The 19,424-nt window shown below is 46.5% G+C and overlaps 1 protein-coding gene across 3 annotated transcripts in view; it reads left to right on the top strand.

Moving 5' to 3' along the window:
• Positions 1–19,005, top strand: part of KCTD19 (potassium channel tetramerization domain containing 19) — a 47,674-nt gene extending 28,669 nt beyond the window's left edge. For 2 of the 3 annotated variants that reach the window (XM_075118293.1, XM_075118294.1), the window contains 7 exons: positions 1,786–1,928; positions 2,747–2,830; positions 4,478–4,586; positions 5,879–6,536; positions 14,703–14,857; positions 17,297–17,398; positions 18,858–19,005. In XM_075118293.1, the coding sequence (XP_074974394.1) occupies positions 1,786–1,928; positions 2,747–2,830; positions 4,478–4,586; positions 5,879–6,536; positions 14,703–14,857; positions 17,297–17,398; positions 18,858–18,956 (1,350 nt within the window). In that variant the 3' untranslated portion in view covers positions 18,957–19,005. The remainder of the gene's footprint in view (positions 1–1,785; positions 1,929–2,746; positions 2,831–4,477; positions 4,587–5,878; positions 6,537–14,702; positions 14,858–17,296; positions 17,399–18,857) is intronic. The other variant, XR_012664529.1, reaches the window with a different exon arrangement.
• Positions 19,006–19,424: the final 419 nt, after the last annotated feature.

Genomic DNA, 19,424 nt, shown 5'->3' with positions numbered 1-19,424 from the left:
GAATTGCACTGAATTGTGGGTTTGTAATTCAACTGAAGGCACAAATTTGAGCAGGTGCCCGATTCTAATTTCCTGACTGCAGGAGCACTGAACTAGAAGTGTAATTTACAGACACAAATTACACCTGTAAGCAAGGAAAACAGGCCTGAGTCTGACTGAAAAGTTTCGCCCTCCACAGAGCCATTCTTGCCCTCCCTTCATCCCCATTTGTCTATGTAAAGGCAGGTAGAGAAGAAATGAGGGGGGTGGGACAAATGAGCCTCTTTTATAAAGGCAACCTTGACATCAAAGAACACACATGGGGCTCTTTCATAGGCCTTGCACGTTTCCAGGTCCAGGCAGGCCGACGTGATTCTAAGAGGGGAGGTCTCTGGAAGTTCTATATTCAGAGAACCCCCGTTTTCTGGTGAGTCACCTGCTATGCACTGGCCTCAGAGGCTTTAAATGACAAGAATCAACGGTCACCCTGAGCTCATGGTTAGCGCTGAGCTTTTGTGCTGCCACAAATGCCAGAGCAAGCAGAGCAAGTCTGGATATATTGCAGAAGTAACAAGCTTAGCCTGGGAAGGGACTATCTCATGTTATAAATCAGTGGTCCCCAAACCGTGGAGTTTGGAGGGGGGCCTGGAGAATGTTTCGGGGGGCACATGGTGGGACTCTGGCCAGCCCCCAGGGGTTGTGGGGAGGGAGCACCACCCACCCCAGTTCCAGCTCCAGCCACAGCTCCTCTTCACCCCCAGCCCCCTTCCAGCCCCAGCTGCACCTCCACTCCACCCCCAGGCCAGCTCTGGCCCCAGCGACACCTCCGCTCCGGCCCCATCCGCACCTTGACTCCACCCCCGGCTGAGCTCTGGCCCCACCCACAGCTCCTCTCTACCCCCTGCTCTGCTCCCAGTCCCCCTCCAGCCCCAGCCGCACCTCTGCTCCTCCCACAGACCAGCTCCACCCTAGCCACACCTCCGCTCCTCCCACAGACCAGCTCCACCCTAGCCACACCTCCGCTCCTCCCACAGACCAGCTCCACCCCTAGCCACACCTCCGCTCCTCCCACAGACCAGCTCCACCCCTAGCCACACCTCCGCTCTGCCCCCTGATCCACCCCCAGCCACAGCTCCACTCCTCCCACAGACCAGCTCCACCCCTAGCCACACCTCCGCTCTGCCCCCTGATCCACCCCCAGCCACACCTCCGCTCCTCCCACAGACCAGCTCCACCCCTAGCCACACCTCCGCTCTGCCCCCTGCTCCACCCCCAGCCACAGCTCCACTCCTCCCACAGACCAGCTCCACCCCTAGCCACACCTTCGCTCCTCCCCCAGACCAGCTCCACCCCTAGCCACACCTCCGCTCTGCCCCCTGATCCACCCCCAGCCACAGCTCCACTCCTCCCACAGACCAGCTCCACCCCCAGCTGCAGCTCCACTCCACCACCTGCTCCATCCCCAGCCCAGCTCTGCCCTTATTCCTTCTCCCCCACCAGGCCAGCTCTGCGTCAGCCCAAGCTCCTCTACTGAGCCAACTGTGCAGTAATGGAGGAGGGGGCACAGAGAAATTCCAGTACTGGTAAGAGGGGGCGCGACAGGAAAAGTTTGGGCACCGCTGATATAAATGAACCCCATCGGCAAGCGAAGTAGCATAATGTTCTAACAACTCGCTCTACATTTAGCTACATTCAACCTTCCCTGGCTAGAAGGAGAGTTGCTTTGAAGGAGGGACATGGTGGGAAGAAAAAAGGTCTTAAAGTAACTCTGACCTCCTAAGTTACGATATATGTTTATTTCTCCAGTGTCCAGAGCTCCTGTCAAACTGCAAAAAAGTTTATTGGATTACATATGGTCAGAGTCTCCTAATCCATGGAGATGGGCAAATATTTCGACACATTCTCAACTTCCTTAGACTTGGCAAGCTGTTTTTACCATCTGAATTTAAGTAAGAAAAGAGAGATCATGCGTTTTATTAGTCTTATTCCAGATATCTATAGGAAGAAAGGTATTAATCTTTTATTCCACCTATAGGTTTTCTGATTTACATGGTGATTAAAGCATTAAAGCAAGATTTTTAGTTCCAGTAGTATTTGTTATCAAATTCATACAGCAACATTAGTGTGAGAAAAATTAGCATAAGGCTTTGTGAATTTAAAGAAAACCTGAGCAAAAAATTGTAGCCAATAATTTATTCACCAAATTTAGCTTCTTTTTTTTGTGTGCAAATTGACTGCAAACAGGTCATGGTTTACTTAAACTCGTTTGTTGTTCAAAATTATTTGCTGTATGATTTCTACACATAAATCTTGCTCTGTTGAGTGTTCATGAGCAGTTTCTTTTCAGTGTTAGATATTCAAAGTTTGAACTGTTTTTCTCAAAAGAGTTCACTTATTTTGGATATCTGGAATGAAATTCTGGTTCAACTGAAGTCAATGGAAGTTTTTCCTTGACTTCAGTGGAGCCACAATTTCACCTTTCATTGTTTGGGTTCCCAACTTGAGATGCCTATATGTCATCCAAAACACAAGGCACCCAAAAGTCGTGAACACTTTTGAAAGTTTTGGCCTCTATTTTTTCCATGTGTTAATATTGCATCAGTAGCAAAATAAGAAATGACTCAAGTTAGGGAGAGTGCATTTTGCACGATCACTTTGCATCGTTGATTACAGAAGATGATTTCAAAAATTGACTAGTATTTAGAAAAGATAATCTAAATGTATTTGAGAGAATTACTGTACAGTTATGTTTATTTACAATTTACAGAGAATGGTCTCTATTTTGTCAAGAAGCAGAGGAGTACAGAATTCCTTCTCTTTTTGAAGCACTTTATCAGTGCGATGGATACAGGTAAAGAAGATGCCTGTCTATTTTCTATCGTTTCATAGGCTCATCAATTCCAAGGCCATTAGAAACCATTGTGATCATCTAGTCTGACCTCCTGTATAACACAGGACATAGAACTTACCCCAAATAATTCTTTTTGAACTAGAGCATGTTTCTTTAAAAATAAAATCACATCTTGATTTAAAATTTTCCAGGGATGGAGAATCCATCACAATGGTTAGTAAATTGTGCTAATGATTAATTACCGTCACTTAAAAAAGTACCCCTTATTTCCAGTCTGAATATGTCTAACTTCAACTTCCAGCTGTTGGGTCATATTACACCTTTCCCTGCTAGATTGAAGAGCCAAACATTTGTTCCCCATGTAGATATTTAGACATTGTGATCAAGTCACCCTATAACCTTCTCTTTGTTAAAATAAATAGATTGAGCTCCTTGATTCTATCACAATGAGGCAGGTTTTCTAATCCTTTAATCATTCTCCTGGCTCTTCTCTGAACCCTCACGAAATTTATCAACATCCTTCTTGAATTGTGGACTCCAGAACTGGACACAAGATCCCAGCAGTGGCTGCATCAGTGCCAAATATAGAGGCAAAAAAACCTCTTCACTCCTACTCGAGATTCCCCTGTTTAAGTATCCAAGAATCACATTAGCCTACTGCAGTTTTCACTCCATACATCTGAAGAAGTGGGTCACAGCCCACGAAAGCTTATGCTCGAATAAATTCGTTAGTCTTTAAGGTGCCACAAGACTCCTCGTTATTTTTGCTGAAACAGATTAACACGGCTGCCCCTCTGACAGCCATTTGCCTTTTTGGCCACATAATCACACTGGGAGCTCATATTCAGTTGAATATCCACCTGCCCCCTCCCAGACTTTTTCAGCCCCCCATCCTATAAGTATGGCCTGTATTCTTTGTTCCTAGATGTATACATTTACATTTAGCCATTTAAAAATATATTGTTTGCTTGAGTTCAGTTTACCAAGCGATCCAGATCGCTCTGCATCAGGGACCTATCCTCTTCTTTTTTACCATTTCCCCAATTTTTGTATCATCTGCAAACTTTATCAGTGATGATTTTATGTTTTCTTTCAGGTCATTGATAAATATGTTAAATAGCATAGGGCCAGGAACCAGTCCCTGCAGGATCCCATTAGAAACAGACCAGCTCAGTGACAATTCCCTGTTTACAATTACATTTTGAGACCTATCAGTTAGTCAGTTTTTAATCCAGTTAATGTGTGCCACGTTAATTTTGTATTGTTCTAGTTTTTAAATCAAAATGAACTATTAAGTCAAAGGCCTTACAGAAGTCTAAGTATATTACATCAACACTATTATCTTTATCAACCAAATATGTAATCTCATCCAAAAAAATATATCAAGTTAGTTTGACAGGATCTATTTTAGAGTAACCCGTGTCAATTGGCATTAATTATATAGTCCACCTTTAATTCTTTATTAATCAAGTCCCATATCAGCCACTCCATTATCTTGTCTAATAATTCCCCAATAATTAAAATTCATATAAAACTAATTTTAACATTCACCAGAATGCACACACAACCCAACAACCTTAGGCTGTCCCTGGAAAAAAATTCAAAGGTTCACAAATGTAGCAAAACTGAAAAATATTCATTTTACAGATTGTGGGTCAAAAAACATGAAACTTACGATGAAGCTTCTTTTCCATTTAGAAGATTAAATATTGTGACTTGGGATAAGGAGCGTGAGTTCAGCAAAGACCCAAAAGAAGTAAGATTTTTTTCAGAAATACCTCAAAACAATAAGTTTTAAAAAACAGTTCAGACCTGAAAGTTTAAATTGTCCAGTTGCAGCTTGGGACAAGTTGTCTTAACTCTTACTGCAAAATTATCAACAAAAATGAAAGTCCTGAAACTTCTACGTAAAGACGAAATCTTTCTTCCAAAAGTGCAGTAATTTCTAAGAATCTACTCACATCAAGATGCCAGTAGCAGTTCAGAAAAAATAATGACTTTTTTAATAGAACCAGGAGTGCTGGAACAATTTGTATAGTGGGGGTGCTGAGAGCCATTGAACCAAACTGTAAACCCTGGATATGATGGAAACCACTTCAAGCCAGGTGGTACGGCAGGACCCCCAGTCTCTCGGGTCGCAACACCTATGTATAGAACAACAGGTTTTTGAGCATCAAGAGATACAGATTCAGGGTAAAACAGCTGAAGGTATTTTCTTTAAATATTACAGAAATATGAGAAGGTTCCATCTATAAAAGGAGAAAGAAAATCTCAGTCATTTGCAGCTAATGATTGTAGTTTAGTTTGTTTGGATAGTTTTTTAGTGTTCAGGTTTAGATAGCTTCTGTGCCATTGTCATTTTGAGTTCCCAGAGCAATTTGTGCTTCTTTTCTGGAGTAAACATGGCTGATCAAGACCTGTCCAGTTTGCCCCAGGGAAGGCCACTCCCTGTCTCAGTGTTCTCTGTGCTAGGTTTTCACCCATAAGAACAGGCACACTTGCCCTACTCCACATTCAGGCAGAGAAGATTTGAACCTGGGTTTCCCATCTCCTGGGTGATTGCTCTAACTAATGGGCAAAAGGGTGGCACTTCCTCCACCTGTGTCTGTTTTATGCAGGGTCTCATGCTCTGAGCATGCCTACTGGACTGGGCTCCACAGGTGAGATAGGCAGGGGAACGCCTAGTTGGAGAATTCCACTGGGCCTTTGAGTTGCCTAAAGTGGCAGTTAGGCACCCAAATCTCCTTGTGGATCTAGCCCACAATGCCTAAGTACCTCTGTGGGTTTAGCCCCATGTGGTTATAGCTCTGGTAGCATGGGTAAGGTTCAGTGTGCGGCCTCTGCAAGGTCTAGATGGACAAGTGCTCAGAATGACCAGTTCTCAGCTCCTGCTGCCTCACAAGTTTATGCCAATACAACTTAGACCACAAAATGGCCCTGTTTATGCAGTGCTAAAATCTAAGCGATCAGGTAAGGCAAAACTTACCGTGCCTTTGGGACAAATAAGAAGAGTCATTTAAAAATAACCGCTTTCCACTCCCTTTTCAGGAACATTCCTACACTGCTGTGGATTTCAGTAACTGGTGTGTTAATACCTGGAGTAAAATAAAAGACATGCAGGATAGCAAAGGAGAGAATGAGAAGTATACCAGAATGATTTCACAGACCAGAGGGACAAAACGAAGGAATAAATCTGGAGGATATCATCAGTCTACAGACATCGGGGAAAATTCCAGCTATTGTAAACATTCAGCAAGCCCTCCAAGGAAGAAAGGGGAAAGAGGCAATTTAGCAAAAAAATCAGAAAATAGAAACTCAGCCACTCCCATTCAGAAATTAATTTCCCTGGTAAAGGAATGGGATATGGTAAACTCCAAAAGATGTGAATTCCGGCATGTGACAATATCCAGCAGTAACCTTGCAGATAATGTATTTTGTCATAAAACACTTGAAAATGGGGGTGACATCAAAGATCCTGCTGACAGATCTCCTGCGAAAATAAGTCATGGAGTTCAGGAAAATGACCAGACTATTCAAGCTGCATTCAGTGCCGAAGAGAAATATTTGGAGCAACACGCCTCCAAACAGAATTTGCCAGTTACCCTACCTGCTGAAAAACACAGATTCAGCACCATAAGGGAGACTTACCCAATGGAAAAAATGGCAGCATTCAAAGAGTGGAGGGGCCAGGAGCAAACAGAAAAAGGTAAGTGTCATGTGCTCATTACTTTAACAATGGCAGGAGAAATTAACGAGTAAACGTGATGCTTAAAGAAACCAGAAATGTCTGGTGATACTGATTAACAAAAAAGAAATGTCAGGATGAAAGAATCTCACCTCTTCCTCTTGTTCTTCCACAAACCAGAGGGGTTCCCACTGCAGTTAGGGGCAGCACCTGGATGACTAAATTCACCCCGTACATAGCTCTAGTCCTATGCCACTTGAGGCCCACTTCAGATTCCAAACTCGGGGCAGATCTACACTTAAAACTGTCCTGCTGTAGCACTTCAGGGAAAACATTACCCATGCTGACAGGAGGGTTTCTCCCATGGGCGTAGTTACTCCACTCCCCTGAGAGGCGGTAGCTCTGTCGATGGAAGAAGCCCTCCCATTGGCATAGTGCTGTCTACGCTGGGGGTTAGCTTGGTTTAACGGCATTGCTCAGCAGGGTAGATTTTTCACACTCCTGAATGACATAGTTATATTAACCTAATTTCCTAGTGTAGACCTGGCCAAGGGTTTGAGTGCAACTGAAGTGATGCCTGCTCCTTGTGCTGATCCACAACATGTAAACTAATGCAGATTGCTCAGAAGGGGTGCGAAGGTGGTGAAGAGCAAGTTTCCTTTTCCTTCAGAAAAGAGTTTAGATTCCCTACCAGGTATTAATTATGATTTATTTGTATTACTTTATTGTGTGCCAGATTTTAGCCCTTGTTGCAGGGATATGAGCATCAAAGCGCCTGATGTCACACTGTGCTCAGCATCTGCTGCGGTATGTTGTGCACCCTGGACTCCTCAGCACCTTGCTGGAGTGAGGCCTGGGCCTGAAGTTCACAAGCCTGGGGAAAACAATAATTAATGTGTCTAGGGAAATGCAACATGGGAGGATGCACCTGGGCAGCAAGATGTAAAAAAGATTTGAGATGAACCGGAGATTAAAAGGAAAGAGCTGTGCGAAAAAGACCCTATTTCTTATTTGTGTCACGATTTCCCCTCTCTAACAGATCCTCACCCAACCCCTCCCTGGCTGAAGCAGCTTATAACTAGCAAGTTCAGCGTGGGGATGAGCAGTAGCACTTGCCCAGGTACCATGTCCTCTTCTTAAGTAGCTACTTTCAAATTATTGTTAGTTATTGAGAGCTGTCAATCAATGTACACACCACTGTGTAAAACATAGAGAAAGACATAGGTCCTTCCCCAAGGAGCTTAATATAAGAACCAATGCTGCAAGACACTACCGCCCAGATTCACAAAGGGATGTAGGCATCGGGATGCTGAGTGTCACAACGCCTAACTTTTAGGCGCCTAGCAAATCACACAATAACACTGTAATCCACAAAGCCTGAGTTTGGTGCCCAGGCTCCCTATACAGTGGATGAGGAGAGGGACGGGATCTACAAAAGCCAGCATGTTAGGCGGGAAACTGCCTAACCTAGCCAATGGGAGATGCCTATGAGAGATGTGTTCTAAGCCCTGCCCCTCTCACGGAGCTAGGTGCCTAAATCTGGGCTGCAGGGGGGCACCTAGCTCTGCTAATGATTCATGAACTGTGGTAAGGCAGATGCTCCTCCACCTAATTAATGTGAGGGGCCTGATCAAGTAGGCATGCTCAGAGGCCGCCTAGATCTACACAAAAGAACTGGGGAAGAAGGAAGCAGGAGCAGGTCTCTTATGATCTTTAGCCCAGTGGCCAGAGCACCACCAGGACATGAGGGATCACTTGTTCAAGCCCCTCTACTGCCTGATGAGAAGGGATTTGAATGTGTGTGTGGTCAGAGGCAGAAACATAGATGCCTAGGTGCCAAGTGAGTTTGTGTGTCTACAGAGGTAGGTGGCTGTCAAGCGGGCGTTCTGTGGATTGCAATGGAGCCTAAAAATGGGATGTTTTTCTAAATCCGACCCTAAGCTTCTCTTGTGAGGGGCTGAGTAACCTCAGTTCCTCTTGACTCCATTGGCATTGAGGACACTCAGTTCCCCAGGGAAATGTTCAGCAATTCATAGGGGCCAGACAGAGAGAACAATTCAGACACATCCACCAGATGACTCTAGAGTGGGCTAATCTGAAAGTAATTCTTTGAGTGGCTCTGCTTATTCACACTTATGGTAATGTGCCGCCCAGTGATGCCTAGCAGCAGAAACACCTCGGAGCAGTGGCCGTTAGAGCAAACGCATGTGTTGTCCTACCCGTCCCCTCGGAGTTTTGGAATGTTCTGAGGGAAAGGTTCTATAAGGGGGCACAGTGCCTTCTACCAGCTCAGTTCCTTCCAAGTGTTGCACCAGATGGAAGTGAAGCACTCCAGTCCATATGGATGAATCAGATAATTAATTTATTTTCCCCCAAAATCACATACTAATGTGTGTTACATACTTTGGATGCTGGAAGGGTTCTAGCAGATTATTTAAATAGAGCCACAAGGTTTTGGAAGTTCATCTACGTCGGTTGTTTCTTAGGCTAAGAATCCTGTGGGTCTTCATGTATCTGTGCAGCCTATTTACAGATGGGTTAGATAATGTATCATTGAATGTTACAAGTTGGTGACAGTTCCTGGGCCTACTGTTGTAAGATATTATTCGGCTCTTGCTTACCTTAAACATGGTCTTACTGGGGGAGTCTGTAAGACTGACTTGGAAGTCGATCCATTACCAAACATTATGCTTTGGATTTGGCTTCAAGAGCCGATGCCAAATTAGGTAGAATGGTTTGTCAGTCTTTATTTAATTACAACTCTGCTTCCTCTTTCTGAGTTTTTCAGCCCTGCTTGTCAACTTACCCGTAAGTGGGAATATGCAGACCCACGCAAAGAAGAGGTGGTTACTTGCTTGTAACTGGAATTCTTTCTTCCGCCACCTTTCCCCTCTTTCTCAGAGTCCTATTATGATTTGTAGCGGGGAAGGAACTGAGGGGGTAGAGCTCTCTTTCTCACAACTTTTGGACACCCTGAAGGGAGGAATGGGAAGGGGTGCACATGTGCTCCAATGGGCAACTGTTGGAGAAGGTTCTACCACTAGGCTGCGCTAGGCAGCGCATTACCATTACTATGACTTCGCAGTGCTTGCAGAGAACTCTGGTTACAAGTAAGCATTCTTCATTTGTGTACAGCTGCCTGTTGGTTGTACCGGCATGCTTCTTTTGGTGTCACGCATTTCTCAGTTTGGTGGATGATTGCTTAAGTGCTCCGCAGAAGATGTGCTTTAAGGAGGGATTTGAGTGGTCACTGGGAACTCTGTGTTCTTGTGTAGTAAACACATGAGGATGTGTGATGAAGGTGTGAAGATATGAGTGGGAGAAGGACACAAAAGGGCTTTTTGGAGGTGGCTTGGGACAAACGTAGTCACTGGAAGCAGGAGGCTGAGAAACTGTTACTGAGGGAAGAAGAGTGGTGGAGAGGTTTACAGGTGAGGACAAGGTCCGGGAACTTGAGGCAGAGGAGAAGCCAGTGAAGGGAACTGGGATTGTTTAGTCTACGGAAGAGAAGAATGAGGGGGGATTTGATAGCTGCTTTTAACTACCTGAAAGGTGGATCCAAAGAGGATGGATCTAGACTATTCTCAGTGATAGCAGATGATAGGACAAGGAGTAATGGTCTCAAGTTGCAGTGGGGGAGGTTTAGGTTGGATATTAGGAAAAACTTTTTCACTAGGAGGGTGGTGAAACACTGGAATGCGTTACCTAGGGAGGTGATGGAATCTCCTTCCTTAGAAGTTTTTAAGGTCAGGCTTGACAAAGCTCTGGCTGGGATGATTTAGTTGGGATTGGTCCTGCTCTGGGCAGGGGGTTGGACTAGATGGCCTCCAGAGGTCCCTTCCAACTCTGTTATTCTATGATTCTATGATCTGAAGCAAGAAGGGGGCAATGTGATCAGAGAGGTGGGAGAGACGATGATTTTGGTGACAGCACTTTGGTAGCATGATGTAACAACAGCAAGTTGTGCAGGAGAGTTGTTCACAGTGAGACAAAGAGAGCTGAATTCATCACTATTGATTTCAGTGGACTCGCAATTGGGAAGAATTTGGCCCAGTGAAATTAATTCACGGATATTAATTTCCCTGCTCCTCCTCCATTACAGACACTGGGTAATTCTGACCTCAGTTGCTGAGGTGTAAATCCAGAGTAGCTCCACTAAAGTCAATAGTTACTTCACATTTTCACCTGTGTAGCTGAAAACAGAATCTGGTTTCCTGTGCTTAAAAACACTTACTCGTCTTCCTGTCTGATACAGTTGGAATCTCAGTAACATATTATTGTCTCCGGAAAGAAATTGGACCAATTACTTTAATAACACTCAATGACTACTCTATGCAAACCACTCCACCTCGGCCAGTGTCCATGCAGTGTCCATGCATGGGTGTATGGTTGCTGCCTAATTAGAGTCCCAGACACCTTGTATACCTGGGAGCTCTTCTGATCTTCCAGCTGTTCAACCAGCCCATTCATCCCACAAGCATTCCAGGAGGGAGGGGGAGGGGGGAAAGCCACTTCACAGGTATTCAAAGGGGGAGAGGAGACAAAATGGGGGGGAGGTGTAACAGACCTTTTGAGCGTACAGGTTATACATAGCATAGTCATACAGAGCATACAGATCACTGCTGCTTCTACAACACTGACGTTCTGTGTGGAAGTTGGGAGCGTGATGAAAATACAATGGGAGTGCAATTCTAGTCCTCGTTCAGGGGACTGCGAAGGGTTGGTCCCAGGGCTTTTTGAGCAGAGGGAGAGGATCTGACTGAGTCTTCTTCAAAGTTTTGTGAAGATACTAGTACAATTCCTTTTAAGTATTGGAGTTATTTTATTCATTAGGCTTTGTCTGTAGTACATGCCTAGCACTGTACAGAACTAATCAGTGTACAAAACCAGCTCAGAGGAATTTATTTTCACAACAAAATTGAAAAGACTCTATGATTTGTATGCTTCTGAGTTTCAGATGCAGGGCATTACAGTAAGCCCAGAGCACACAATCATTAGTCTTGTGCTAGTCTGAATTGAGATAGGCTCAGCTGATGCCAGGCTGTAGTGAGAACATTTTGCAAGTCTCTGCTTGCCATGAGCTACTCCTGGGGAAAGACTGGAAGAGCTAAAGCTGAGGTTTTCAAAGGCACCTAGTGGAGCTGAGGAGAGTGGAGCAGGGCCTAAATGGGGTTCACCTGATCTCAGTTCAGTTTCTGTCTTAGCTGCAAGCTTACCGCATGGCCCTGCACAAGTCACAAAATGAACCCTGTGCCTTGTACAAAGGGGATGCTAGCACTGCCTACCTCCTGGGGGTGGTGTAAAGGTAAAATGTGTTAATGATTGCAAAGTGTTCCAGTACAATGGTGAGGAAGCCCATATGATTACCTCAATAGCTAGAACTCTTTTAGGCTCCTTTGAACATCCCAGGCTAAATCTGTTTGGGCTTGGTTAAGCAACGACTAAGGGAGCACATGCTAACCATCACTAAGTATTTCCAGGATTTCAATACCAAGGAGGGAGAGAATATTTGTGGTTTTGTACCTTCAGTTTGTAAGCTCCTTGGTGCAGGGACTGCCATCTGTCATTTATAATATGGTTGTTCTGCGCCTTGCACCAGACTCTAGGTGCTACTGCAGTATAAATGTTTAATAATAATTCCTTAATAATAAAGGGGTACAGCTAGAAGTAAGGGGGCGAAAATGCTGTGCCCCTCATTTGCTGTGAATAGATGTGCTAATCCTGTTAGAAGTTTTGCAGGTTTTATTGTTTGAAAATCCACATATTTTTTATCCCCAGAAACAACCGTCAATGACCAAACCAACATGGTAAACAAAGAATTTAATAATGTAGGATTCATCCTTAAAGTCCAGCATCCTCCAGTTGTAGGCAGTGATGGATCTTGCACTTGGCATGAAGAGAGTGTTGTTTACAGTGCTGGCATCAAACTGGCTAATGCAAACACTCAACCAGTGGCTAGAGGTAACATTGAAAAGAACTGGAAATCTGGCAGCTTATTTAGCGTTTCGATGGTGCCACAAGGCTTTTTGTGTGACAACAAATGCCTCTGATACCTTTTCCTGGTCTATAGTATGAGGAGCTAAGTACCAAACTTCTTGGTAGCACTTTTATAACTATTCTTGTTTAATTTTTGCGCTGGCATGAAGGCCAACAAGTTTATATCATTAGTAGAGGGAAGACAAGACGAGATGACAGTAGATTACCAAAATATCATAAATCCCTAACAAACTATAGACGTGTGTAGTCACAGTTGGTTAGAATAAATCAGTCCTAGCACTTACAGTACACCCCGAGTTCTAACTGACTTCCCCAAAGGGCAAGTGTGACGGGTTCCCTGCGGGGTGTCACCTGGAACTGGGGTACCACTGAGCCCTCTCACTTACCAGCCTGGGCTCCCTCTCACACTGTGCTGCTGTGACAAGCTGTAGACCACTTCCGGTCCTACACTCCCACCAGCATTTACACAGGTGGGGACACACCCAGCTGAGGTTACATGCAGGCTCCAACCAGCTGCTGTATGAACCAGCAATAGAGAGGCTGCAGCCAAGATAAGACCCAGCTCCCCAGGCACGCACCCCCCACTGAGTATAAACCCAAAATTATACCGTGTTGCACTGCACAGGGATCTGTACAATGCAAGCTCATAAATGGTTCACCTCTCCCTCAATATGTTAACCAAGCTGAGATTTTTCCCCAAACACTTCACTTAAAGGCGTGCTGGTTTAGATAAACCAAAAAACAAGTTCATTAACTACAAAAGATAGATTTTAAGTGATTATAAGTGATAGCAAACAGTCAAAAGCAGATTACCTATAAATAAACAAAATTGCAAACTAAGCCTAAAATACTAGAAAGATTGGATATGAATTAGCAATTTCTCACTCTGGCTGATGATACAAGCAGTTCACCAGGTTTCCATACATAGGCTAGAAATCCTTTTAGCCTGGGACCAGCACTTCCCCCAGTTCAGTCTTTGTTCCTCAGGTGTTTCCAGGAGTTCTCTTGTGTGGGGAGTGAGGCCACTAGATGATGTCACACTCCACCTTATATAGCTTTAACATAGGGCGGGAACCCTTTGTTCCAAAAACAGTTCCCAGCCTAGAAAAATACAGGTACTCAAAATGGAGTTCAGTACCATGTGGTCTGGTCACATGTCCTTGCTGAGACATAGGAGCCATTACTTAGAGGCTGGTTGAAACCTTTGCAGTAAGACAAAGCTTTTCTACAGCCCATTGTCTTTGCTGATGAGCCATCAGCAGTGTCTAGCTTCATCAGTGTCATACCTGAAAGGCTGGCTGTCGGTGTTTCCAGAGTAAGCACATTTGAAATACAGATCCATAGTCAATATTCATAACTTCAGATACAAAAATTATATATCTTCAGCAAATCATACCTTTTCCAATAACACCTTACATGACCCATCTTGTAAAAAATGCATCATAATTATACCATAATCATGTCATATCATCATAATATTACTGTGACGAATATGGGGTGTAGCTAGAGCCTGCTCCTGCAGTACAAACTACAGGTAAATTTATAGATTGAGTCCCCACTGTTAGTGCCTGGCGACTAATAAGCCAATCACTAATCTCTTCGTTGCAGCTGCAATGTGCTCTTTATTCCTTGTGAGAAGTCCAGAGGGGCCAGCTCTGGGGCCAGGCCCCCCCCCCATACACACACACACCATGATAGACCTCTCCAGGTATGTGTACACCCACAGAGCTGCTTTCTTTGGCAGATCCCTGCAGCTACATTGCTGTAGTTGCTGTTGAAGGGGCCCAACCCTGTATCAGTCTCAGTGAAATGGACAGTGTGGCAATTCAGTTCCTATTGGAAAACTTTTTTTAGAGACGTTCTGCTGTGCCAGAGGCTTTACTGCTTGAAATGTACTGATGCTGTTTGTAGCTAATCCCAGTGGCCTTGTCACGCTCCCCAAAACTTCAGCAGGCAAAGCTGGAAATATTTTTAGCAATTAGAAAAAGCCAGGGTAGAATCCTGAAATCCTTGGTCAGTTTTTACTCTGCAACGTCCATTGACCCTGGATCAGAACATGGCGTGTTACAGGATTCTGTTGCACCCATGACAATGGAGACAGGTGGCTCAGTGGCCGGCTAAATGAAAAGGGCTGGTACGCTGAAATAGGGTGTCTAATTCTGTATGTTGTGTTTGACACTCTCCTTGTAGATATAGTTTTCCTAAGTTTTGCTTTGGCACGGGAAGAGATATTTTATGCCAGGAAGTGCCATTGTTTTCTGACTGACATCATCCTGAATTCCATCAGGCAGAAGGATGCCAGAGAGATCACAGCCAAAGTTGTGAGGCTTGTGCACAGGCTTTGGGTAGGTATGATTTCCTATCAATGCTGAAGCTGGGCCAGGGTATCGAGGTGCCTACTGCGTCTTTCTGCGCCTACATCCGTCACTTAGGTGCCACTGACATTTAATCAAAGGTGGCTAAGTCCCCATGGCACCTACGTTTCTGCCAGTCAGCTTTGCAAAGCTGCCTAAGTAGTGATGCTGCCCCGCAGCTAAGAGCCTAGCTCACGTCACAGCCCCAGAGGCGCTGAAGGAGGAGTCGCAATCTAGGCAGGGGGACACTTAGCTTGCCACTGGGGCATGATCCCATAGGTGTGCTTTAAGTACACCGGACACCTGATACCTCCCTGCCCCACATCAGGCCACCAAGAGGTGGAAGGAGCAGCAGAGTGCCTACATAAAAGCTAGCCAGAGGCACAGGGAAAGGTAGGGTGAGGGTCAGAGCATTATCAAGCATGAGTAGGAGAGAGATATTTGGCTGCTAGGACTTGGGCTACTTAAGTGGCTGAGCTGGCTTAGGTGCTTAACTCCAGGAGAGAGGGGTCCCGACTGTGAATCATGAGCCAGAGGAAGAAAATCCCTCCTTGGGCTTGTGGAGCAAAGGAGAAGAGTAGAGAACCAGTGTCCAAGGCAGCTCGCTCCCCTGGGCCAGAGGAGAGAGGAGATGCAAGGAACCACAAAGGCAAATTTCCCAGTGGAAGCAGTGAGTGCAGAAGCTCAAACTGCCAGCAAGAGACAGGGCATCTGGGGCTAGATCCACAGAGGGACCTCGGCACCTAACTGTCACTTCAGGTAGCTGAGGCCACCATTCCTGAGTGCCTCAAAAGTCCTGCTTAGATGCTGCCTAGCCCTGTAATCACCTAAGTGACTGCTGGTTAAGGCCCCGAGGTGGCTACATGCCAATCCATGTGCATGCACAAAGCCACCAGTGTCCTAACACCACCAAACTGCTCAGCGCCCTAGTGCACACCTAACCCCTGGCTGGATTCTCAGCCTGGGTGTTCCCCTCCCTGGCTCACCCGTGGGGCTTCATCAGGTGGGCGTGTTTTGAACGTGCATAGGCTGCACAAAAGCCTGCTGGAGGCAAGCACATTGGGACTTTGGGGGCAGCTGTATGGCCCAGAATACTCACCAGTGCAATGGTTAGGGCCCGCAGCTATGATCGGTTTTCAACTTCCTGCTCTGACTGTGTTAGAGCAGTGACTGGCAGCCACATGCCCCGCCTCCCAGATGCATGCTCTGCACCTGAGGCTTTGGTGCTCTCCTATTGAAGCCATTCCACTTTGTATAAATAATTAACTAGTGGGTGGGCCAGAGTGAGGGTGACGCTGTAGCCTGGTGGGCAGGGCACGTGGCTGGGGTGTGAGAGACCTAAAGTCAAGTCCCAGCACCAGTGCAGGGATTTGAACATGGGCTTCTCCATGCCTGCTGAGTGCCCTGCTCACTGGGCTACTGGCTGCAATGGGCTGTGTGGTGGATGCGGGTCTCTGACTCCAGGGGCGGGCTCGGCAATGAATCCTGTGGAGGGAGATGCCCAGCTACCTTTAAGGGGCAGAGGGGTTAGGATTCCTGCTCAGTGAGCTGGCTTAGTGAATTGCTTTCGTAGGATATGTTTAACCCTGCAGTTATTCACCCGCAGCTGGCCCACGCTTGGGCTGCGGGGCTGTTTAATTGCAGTGTAGCCCTTCAGGCCCAGGCTGGAGCCCGGGGTCTAGGACCCTACAAGGTGGGATGGTCCCAGGGCTTGGGCTATGCCCCAGCCCAAAAGTCTACACTGCAATTAAACAGCCCCTTAGCCTGAGTCAGCTGGCGTGGGCCAGCCGCGGGTGTCTAATTGCAGTGTAGACAGACCCTTAGGCACCTCACTCTCCCCATGTGCATTGTAGGGAGTCTGGGAATAACACTGCATGGCAAGGAGACGAAGTCTCTCTGTGGCTCTAGCCCTAGGCTACCACACCTTGCTGGTCAAGGCAGGCCCTGGTGAGAGGCGGTTGCATAGCTCCACCTCTAGACATGAGGGTTCGCTGTGGGCTGGCCAGGTGTCTGTGGCTGGACACGTCATCGTGAGTAAATCTGTTACTCGTACCTGTCTGTTTCTTATATCACTGAGTGAACCATGTCAGCTAGGGCTGGGGTGAGCAAAGAGCGACCACCTGCCTCCTGCACTTTCCTGCAGTCTGTGCGGCTCTGGGAGCTGGGTTGGAAGCAGCTTCTTTTCAATGGCCAGTGTTTAAAAAGTGTTTCCTGTCAGACTGTGGAAGCCGAGTTGCTTCTCGCAAGTCAGATCTAAGAATGTAGCAGATCTGCCACTCTGGGAGCAATGCGTTTTCTCTCCCGGTCCTGTATACATCAGTATTACTGGGGGCTACCCGGTCTGGATGCAGCTCTGCACACGAATAAGCCCGAGGCTCATTGGCAGGACCAGGTAAGAGTACGACTGAGACAAACCTTTTATTTCATTAGACCCAACAGATCACACCAAGGGAGTTTGTTGCTGATGTCTTGAACACAAACCCTTTTAACGATGATGGACCTGTTCATGAAAAGCTACTTAGATGGGTGGAAGTAAGTACAGAGCATTCAAGAGCCTTGTGTTATCACTGAAGACAGACTATGCTGAACAAATTTATCCGCTTTTATATTAGTTTGTGGTTCCTCGGCTTTCCTTGTGGGATGGTTGAACTAGGAGCTAGTTTGCAGCATATATAGATAAAAGTTGTACAGATGTTAATATTATTAGTTTAAAATCATACCAATCTGTCAGTTAAATCCGAAGCCATTCAGGGAATCGTTTTCTCCACCTGTAAAAGGGACACGATGACACTTGCCGTCTCTAGAGCTAACGAGGCCTCAATTGGAGTATTGAGGAGTAGTTCAGGGAAGATGTGGACAAATTGGAGAAAATCCAGTGAAGAGCAACAAAAATGATGAAAGGTCTAGAAAACATGAGCTGTGAGGGAAGATTGGAAGAATTGGGTGGGGTTAGTCTGGAGAAGAGAAGACTGTGAGGGGACATGATCACAGTTTATAGTACCTAAAAGGTTGTTACAAGGAGGGAGAAAAATTGTTCTTCTTAATCTCTGAGGACAGGACAGGAAGCAATAGGCTTAAATTGCAGCAAGGATGGAAATACCTATGCCTAACTGTCAGGGTGGTTAAGCACAGGAACAAATTGCCTCGGGAGGTTGTGGAATCGCCATCACTGGAGATTTTTAAGAGCAGATTAGACAATCACCTCTCAGGAATGGTCTACATCAGGGGGTCTCAAACTCAAATGACCACAAGGGCCACATGAGGACTAGTACATTGGCCTGAGGGCCACACCACTGACCACCACCCCTCACCGCTGCCCCGACTCCATCCCTTCTGTGAGTCCCCGCCCCTGCCCTGCCTCTTCCCACCCCTTCCCTGAAATCCCCACCCCAACTCCGCCCCCTCCCTGCCCCCAGGGGGTGCAGGAGGGGTGCAGGGTACAGCAGGGGGTTGGGGTGCAGGAGGGGTACAGGGTGTGTCAGGGGGCTCAGGACAGGGGGTCGGGGTGCAGGTTGTGGCAGGCAGCTCAGGGCAGGGGGTTGGGGTGCAGGAGGGATGAAGCAGGGGGCTTAAGGCAGGGGGTCGGGGTGCAGGAGGGGTGTGGGGTGCAGCAGGGGGCTCAGGGCAGGGGGTTCGGCTGCAGAAGGGGTTTGGGGGATGGGTCCGGCCAGGCGTGCACCGGGGGCAGGGCCTCCCAGGGCAGGCAACACACAGACCCCCCCCGCCCAGGTCCTGGCCGCTTCCCGGAGCGGTGCGGGGACAGGGCAGGCAGGCACAGGGAGCTGGCGGGCCGCAGAAAATAACCCCGCGGGCCGCGTGTTTGAGACCCCAGGTCTAGATAATGAGTCCTGCCATGCGTGCAGGGGTGGACTAGATGACCCTGCAAGGTCACCTCCAGGCCTACAATTCTGTGACTCTCTTAGGAGCCGTACTAGTGCACTGCTCTGAATTCTGATTGATGTGTAACTGTCTCTTTGATTATTCCTTTCAGTTTACACTGCCATTTGCATGGAAGTACAGTCACTGCATTGATTTACTGGTAAAGAAAGGGTATTCCAAATCCATCTCATATTTTGGCTTGGGAAAATAATTTACAGGAGCTTTAATAAAGTTTGACCTGGCTGTTTCTCGCTGTGAAATGTCTGTCCTTGCTTCTGACAGCTCAGCTGGTAAATCCGCCATTAACGATGTGGAAGGTTAGCCAGGTCCCAGCTGAAAAGCCTTTCTAAGATGAATTAAGGTTGAGAGAACCAGGCACTGAAGCCCTACAAAAACTTACACAAAACTTTTAGTGAACGCAAACCAACTACCGAAACCCAAAAATATGAAGAAGCAGGAAATGCAGAATTAGGTTAAATTTACCAGAAACAAAACAAGTTGAAAAAGACCATTGTGAGTTCAGGCCTCTGAACGCCTGGAACTGCCCCAGGAGAGACGCTGGCCTCTCAGCTTTCCTTCTGTGTGGGTGGAGGAGAAACCCAGTGATCACAGGCTGTCGGTTTTCTGGTGTGTGTGTCTCTCTCACGCCCCCCCCTCCCCGTGCTGCCACCCTGACCTT

Source organism: Caretta caretta, chromosome 12, assembly GCF_965140235.1.
Source record: "Caretta caretta isolate rCarCar2 chromosome 12, rCarCar1.hap1, whole genome shotgun sequence".
NCBI classification, from domain to species: domain Eukaryota; kingdom Metazoa; phylum Chordata; order Testudines; family Cheloniidae; genus Caretta; species Caretta caretta.
This window is presented reverse-complemented; position numbering and strand designations above follow the sequence as displayed.